At 32.0% G+C, this 7,712-nt stretch overlaps 1 protein-coding gene across 1 annotated transcript; it reads right to left on the bottom strand.

Annotated features, from left to right (window-relative positions):
* Nucleotides 1-1,367: 1,367 nt before the first annotated feature.
* On the bottom strand, nt 1,368-3,750 carry LOC102578558 (uncharacterized). Its single transcript, XM_006354310.2, has 6 exons — nt 3,352-3,750; nt 2,542-2,639; nt 2,346-2,417; nt 2,080-2,204; nt 1,819-1,891; nt 1,368-1,709 (listed from the first exon to the last, which is right to left on the bottom strand). Exons 1-6 carry the CDS (start codon nt 3,659-3,661, stop codon nt 1,605-1,607), a joined length of 783 nt encoding a protein of 260 aa, XP_006354372.1. The 5' UTR covers nt 3,662-3,750; the 3' UTR covers nt 1,368-1,604.
* Nucleotides 3,751-7,712: the final 3,962 nt, after the last annotated feature.

Below are 7,712 nucleotides of genomic sequence, written 5' to 3'. Positions count from 1 at the left end.
CCCCCCCCACCCCCCCACCCAAATAAATTTAACTAATTTTAACATAAACTAACGACATAAATTTCTAATTATAACATTCACTTAGCAGAAAAAGTTGGATAGGCAAATGGATTATTATCCAATAATCCAAAAATGGACAAACCAATAAATGCATATTTCTTTTAATTGAAAATTAAACTGTACTTAATCAGTTATAATGACAACCAAAAGAGATCTTAATTACTTCTATATAATAATTAGAGAGGTGAAATTATGCATAGCAACACATTGTCCTACTCAAAATCAACTCTTTTATTTGTTCTTTTTAATACCTTGATATATAATTGAGTAGCTAAATGATTTATTATACATTAAAATGTATTTATTTCTCTTAACTTTTTTTAATTACAAAACTCTCTTGTGAAAATAATTTGAATTAATATCCAATTAGTTGAACCAACATATTGGATAGTTGATACTCATACTAGCTCCCCGTGTCCCAATTTGTGTAGCACAATTCTAATTTCGAAAGTTGAATAATTTAATTTGGACAATGAATTCGGGCATGAAATCAATAAGTTTTTTTTTTCTTTTGGAAACAAAATTTACATTTTTGAAAACTATGCAAGGAGTACGATAAATCATAATAATTGACAATTCAAGAAATTTAAAAGATGTATAAGAAAATTATGATAAAACAAAGTCTTATTTGGATTTCGAAAGGTACCACATATATTAAGAACGAATGAGTGGGGTTAAAGCAGCCAACAACGCATCCCCCTTTACTTAGTAGGGCTTGAAAGGCTGGACAATTTGTTTTCCTTTCCTGTCCAGTATTTTCAATCCAAGCCGAGTTGATCGGTTGCTGACCACTTTTAGGTTGTTTTTTTTCCGATAGACACATTAAAAAGTAGCTATTTGTGAATTTTATTCCATATAAACCCAATCAAATTATTTGAGTTGTAATCAGTGGTGGAGCTAGAATTTCAACTAAAGATTGTCTAAATATAAAGAAGTAAAATCAAATATGTGCCAACAATTTTGGCCAAAATTCGGATATATTTCAGACCTTTTTCCCTAATATATATATACATAAAAAAATATTTTTACCTAGTCAGAATTTAATTTTCCAACGAAGAGGTGTCGGTCTCAATTATATATGGCTCTGCCAATATAGTAGGATGGTTGAAATCCCTCCACCCTTAATAAGAGGTTTCAAATTTAAGCCCTTGAAAATGGAAATAATTCGGTTGGAAGCATCAACCCCAGAAATAGATCATGCAATGCACAACTCTAAATTTAATCGAACTTCAATATAAATATCATACTAAGAAATCCAAAGTCTGTTCAGGATAAACGGATTACACATTTGTGACTTCATAGAACAATTTGACTGCAGAAACATGATTAATTACTATAAGTATCTCATTTTTTTCATCACCAATCTAACTTATAAATATTTCTAAATTTATAACCTTTATATCAAATTTGAACTATACTTCAATAGCAAATTATAATTAACAGTAAATTTTTCTCAGCTCTAAATAGAACATTTATCGAAACCAAAAAAAAAAGAGTATATCCCAACAGTTTATTCTTCGTCGTTCATCATGAATTGACTAGTTTTAGTAACTTAAACCAAGCTGAAGTCCGAGGAACGCGTGTACGAGGAACAATGTCATTATACCACTTCCCAATATCCCGTGAACATTCCTCAATCCGGAATTTCCCTAAACAATTCACGATAACTTAACATCAGTATTGATCAATCAACTACATCTCAATCTCGATTCAGGTAAAACAAAAGAGTTACAATTTGGACAAATTGAACGAATTTACCTCGAATAGTGTAGGCAAAATGGTTTGTATAGTCAAAAGGGTAAGGCCAATAAAACCTGTAACAGCATGAGGACTGCAACAAAAACAGAATGTCAGCGCGACATATTGTTTATAGAACTTGTTTTCCCTACTCTGACTAAGAAAGTCGTTTTCTTGATTTTTTAAGCCTACACAAAATGCTATTCCAAAACATTTCAACCAACCAAACATGAAAAATTCGTAAAAAAAACATTTTTCCGAGCACACGCCTAAATAAGGTACCTTTCAAGAATAGGCTTATCTGAAGTAAGCAGGGATGTTATTCCACCAGTAGCTCCAAGAGCAAAGAAGAAGAACATTCCTCCTAGAAGTTTTGGATGCAAATCTTTAGCTTTCGCCTTTTCCTCCTACAAATAAACATCGATTTATCCCGATGGCAACAAGAGTACTAATTAACAATACAATGCAACAACAGGTATAGTAAGCAAAATCATACGACTCATCATAAAGGGGCATAATACACGATGACAACGCTTCTTAATTCTTACCACATCATTAGAAAATCGTATCCGAAAACCAAGGTAAGTTCCATAGCCACCCATAGCAAAGAGCACAACAGCCTGAAAAGAAAGGAAAATTTTGTTCTGTTTAGTGTTTGTTTGCTTCGAGAAATCTATCATCAATTCCGATTCTTTCTTTTTTCTCTCTTGATTTTTTTCCGATCGAGAGATGCAGAAAACATACCATGTTACCAGGATGTCCCCAATGTACAAGCCAATCAGGTAAGTTCCATGATTTTACAAGCTCAACAAATGGCCCAAACAGAGACCTTATAGTTCCAGCTGAATCAAAATAACTAGTAGTATTAGCATTATTCTCGTGGTTTCTTGTTCGTTGAGTGTTGTGCCATTTATGTTTCTTGTGCTTCAGTTATCGCATAATTTCATTGTTGTTACTGTCCTTTTTTTTTGTATGTTATCTACCGCTTTTCATAATGCTTTATTTCGTTGTTTTTATTGTTGTATTTATTTTTTTTCAAGTTGTTTTAGATGCTTTACTTAAGAGATATACTCTATCAGAAACAACCTCTCTATCTATACGTATCTCTACGAGGTAGGGATAAGACTGAGTACACTCTATTTGTGAAACTACACTAGGTATATGGTATTGTTGTTCCAACCAATTCAAATTAGCATCACAAGTATACGATACTCTTGCATTTCTTCAAGATAATTTTTTTTGAGCGGACGATTTATCGAAAACAACCTTTTATTCCACAAAGATAGAGATAAGATCTGCTTACACTCTACCCTCCTAGATAGGGGCAGATCTAGGGGGTCCAAGGGTGTGGAATACCTTCAACAAAAAATTATAATATATATGGCAAGACTAAAGTTTGGCTCAGTAGTTTAAGAGTTCAAGTTCAAATAACAAGCACTACATTTTTATTTCTTGAACTTCGTAATGAAAATCCTGAATCCGACACTATTCTGATACGTTGTTGTTGTAGACTTGTAGGTATAAGATAAAAGCACCAGAAGAAAGAGCATTTACCTCCAGGAAGAGCAGCAACAAACATCAATGGCAAAGGATTGTATGAATACAAAAATGTCTCATTAGTAAAAGACATTTCTTCCACTTCATTTTCTTCTTTTTCTAATTCAACTATTTTTAAATCAACATTAATATCTTCACAATTCAACTTCTTGTAAGCTAAGGGAGGAGCTAAAAAAATCCTTCTTTTTGTTTCATTTTTCAAAGATTTATAGGAAATTTTGGAAGAAATAATTGGTTGATAATTAAGTAATGAAAAAGAAGGGTATTTTGTGAATGCAATTGGTGAAGCATTCACAATATTAGCCATTTGTGCAAAAAAAAAGAAGTGATTGATTTTCAAGAAACAATTGGTTGTTGGACTATTTATTCAAGTAGTAGTAGTTGTTGGAGATAAGAAAAAAATTGGGAAAGGCAAAGAAAGTGACACGACTATACATATACATATAAAATGTAATATACTAAGATATTACACGTGGAGACCACAAGCACTAGCTACTTTACAAAAGTTGTTTGTTTCTTTTTCAGTATAAATGGGCTAAGAATCAACGAGTAGTGATAAGTATTCTTTCATTTTTAATCGGAGATTTTGAGCTTGAATCTTTCTAAATACGTAGTCTCCATTGTTAGGAAAACACTTTAGTTGAATTCCAATATAGATACCATAACAATTGTGGAAACTTTCTGTTTTTTTTGGGCCACGGGTCACAAACAATAATGATTGACAAACTTCAGAAATAGAGATGACATAAAGCTCAAGAGACAAATCTATCAAATCCCAAAGAACACAATAAGTTCCATGAACTTATTTTACAAAACTTTTTGCAAGTTTAACCGTTTCAAAATCAACTTCATCAGAAGTTCAAACATCTCTGAAGTTAGATTTTTCTTTGTTTGAAGTTTGGCTTGGCGCAACCCAATATTCAGATTTGGGTGCTACGTTATCATTTGTTACTCGTTATGTGGTCATGAGATTTGATGTGGATCGTGAGATCCTTTCTAAACACTTTCATGTCTCTACTCCCATTAGTAATTTTGTGGTTGTACGTATAACTGAAATTTGATCTACCAAGCGTAATTACAAACTTGAAAGACAAAGACATTGATAATATGTCAAACTGAGAGTAGTTTATGTAGCCATTCTTCATTCTTGCCAAGGTTTCCAAAAGTTTTTCCCAACAATACAACTTTATCTAAAGAATTGAAGGGTGAAAAACTAGCCACCTACAATATGCCATGACCATTCCCCAATCTGGGATTTTCCTGAATAATTCACGATAACATATTATCAGTATCGATCAATCAACTATAATAAAAAAATATCAAAAACTCACATATTATCAGAATTTCTAATTGAACGAACATCTATCAGGTTATTACTGATCCACAATTGCAAATCAATGGAATTAGTCTGATCTTTGTGCAGCAAAATTGATTTCATCAAATTATAATCATAGTGATGCACCAATGTCTCGAAATCTGCCCGAAACTTGAATAACTTCTTAAAGATGCATGGCTTTTCACAATAGTTGGGCACGTTCCCAACCACTTCTCTACACCAATTGCAGTAGTACTCAGTTTCAATATTTGCAATAGGCCAACGTCAAGATTCCTCTGCTTAACTCTTGTCTTTTCCAAAAACAAAACAAAAATCACAATTTCACTTCTTAAATTCAAAACATCAGACTAGAATTAATTACACATATAGAGTACACCAAATATCTTAAACCTTCAAGATCAGAGAAAGTCACTATCAATAGTTTACCTTATTTATTTATATTTTTTATTTTGATAAATTCTAAAGAAAATATTGTAATGGATTATAATTTAATAATTATTTTTTCTTTTTCAATTGATTGTAATATTTTGTAAGACAAGAATAAACATATATAAACTATTGTATGACACATAACAAAACAAATGTTTAAATCTCTCTTATTGATTATATTTTTAAAAACTTTTTCAATATGATCAATTGTTATCTAAACAATAAAAATTATTCTAAAAGTGTTTTAAAAATAAAATTAAGAATTCACTTCATTGAATATGTCAATTAGAGTCATTTTTATTACTTTAATAATATTTTGTAATACTTTAAACTACAAAAATCAATATTAAAGTAATTGGAAAACATTCAAGGTTAAGATGATATATTTAAAAAAATTAATCATTTGATAATCTAATTATTTTGGGCTTGAAATGCTTAATAAAACATCTCAAAGAATTGGAGACAATCTTACAAAGCCAATATTAAAGAGTCCGAAGCCAAAAACGCAAAAAAATTGAGCAAAATTTCCTAAATGACAACAAAAATTGAGTATGAAACCAAAAGAGCAACATTTGAATGGAGGGGCAAACGACATTAAATTGTATGTACAAGGCTTATGCTGACATATGCCTTCCTTTTTTTTAAAAAAAAAATGGCGCATTTTAAAATAAAAAAATTAATATTCCTTCGTCATTATTTATTCAATAGTTTTGTTGTTGTGTTTTTGTGTGTTTTTTTTCTTTCTATTTTCACTATTTGTATGTAAGTAAAAATGTAAGTGATGCGGTCAAGTTTAATAGTTATTTTAAATTATAATTTGATAATATTGAAGACAAAATATAGAGACATGAAAAAGAACACACAGTTTAGGCGTATCATTTGGTTCGGTCCGATTTTAAAGTTTATCGGTTTGATTGATTTTAAAGTTTATCGGTTTGACTTATTGGTTATCAGTTTGTAGACATGCTAACCTGTTAAGAAGAAACCTCAAACTGTTATGTACCGATAACTGTTGACACCCAATTTTGACCCTCCCCGATAATAATTAACTTTCGAGCTTCTCTAATTTTCAACGATTCGGAATAATTAATTTTGTAAAAAAAATAAAAATTCAAAACATGTTTAAGGTTTTAAAAGTGATTTTAGTCCTTTTTATAATTTTAAAGTTACAAATATGTTCTATATATTTTTATATATAATTAGTATATTTTAAGAATATTCGAAAATCGTCCCAAAAAGATTTTATTTTTATTATTAATTAAATCTTCAATTGAATTAATTAGGTTTAAAGTGTATTTATAATTTTAAGTTATTTGGCGTATTGGTTTAATTATTTTATTTCATTGATTTTGAGAAGTTTGTTAATTAATTAGATATAATTCGTCGTGTTTAAAGTTTAGCCGAATTTTTTAACTTTATTTGATTATAATATTAACCCTCAGTGATTGCAATTGTAACCACCTCTCACCTTGTCTTCAAGACCAATTTTGGGCCAAGTTTTTTCTTCTCAATTTTCAGCAGCCCAACAGCTTTCAAAAAAGACCAAATCCAATCCTAATCCTAATTCTCATTTTAGCAGCACCATTCAGCCCATTAAAGACCAGAAGCCGACCCAATTTCCCCCTATTCCCTTTCCCCTTTCTCTTCCAGCCCAGCTACGCTAGACCCGGCCTAACCTTGTTCTCAAAAGAACACATCGATGTTCTTTCACGTTAACCCAGCAACGTGAATCAACAAAGGAAGCAACACAACGTGAACAACTTCCAACGTTCGCAACGCCAACAACGACTCCAAACGGCGTCAAATAGACGGAAAGCAGCGGCGAGTACATAGCAAGGTCACAGTGTCTACGCGTACAAGCAGTACGCTGCCCTTTCTCATCGTTTTCCTCTCACCCTTCGACAATTCGTATAGCCAGCAGCCTGCGAGTTGTCCTTCATCGTCCAGGTGTTGCGATTTCCTCGCCCATTTGTCCTTACTTCCAGATCGAACGGTTCTCCTCTCAATTCCGTTGGTGATTGGTACAATTTCCAGCCGTTTGACCTTATCTTCAAAGATTTTGAAATTCAAGTTTGAAATTTCATCCAAAATCCATCCCGAATTTCCCCCCTTTTGTAACACCCAGACTTTTCAAAACGTCTAAATTAACTCGTATCTTCGTGGAAAGACAAAGTGGGTGAGTAATAAATTAAAAATGATGTGTTATGTGATATTTTAAGTGTTCAAGTGTTGTATCTCAAGTTTTGAAGTTAGGTAAGTGGCAAAATAAAAGTTGGCGAAAGTTACCGTAAATTCCTTTTTAAAGATTTGTCTGAAATTTGGGTCAAATTTCTTGGACGTTTTCTCCCAATCTATTAAGAGTTATGGTCCCCGCAAGCTATGAAATCAAAGGTCTACGAGTCTAGTTTCCAACGCATCAAACCGTTTGTTCATACGACTTCAGAATAGAGAGATATTCACATTTTCGTGGAACTGCGCAAGCAGGCACGTGAGGTGGGGCCCTAAGTCGGTGGATTGTTACATATATCTTCTTCTTCGATCTTTTTCTTCATTTTTAAGTTAGAAACCAGAGAAATTAGAGAAATCCATATCA

This window comes from Solanum tuberosum, unplaced genomic scaffold (assembly GCF_000226075.1).
Source record: "Solanum tuberosum cultivar DM 1-3 516 R44 unplaced genomic scaffold, SolTub_3.0 scf00177, whole genome shotgun sequence".
Lineage (NCBI taxonomy): Eukaryota > Viridiplantae > Streptophyta > Magnoliopsida > Solanales > Solanaceae > Solanum > Solanum tuberosum.
This window is presented reverse-complemented; position numbering and strand designations above follow the sequence as displayed.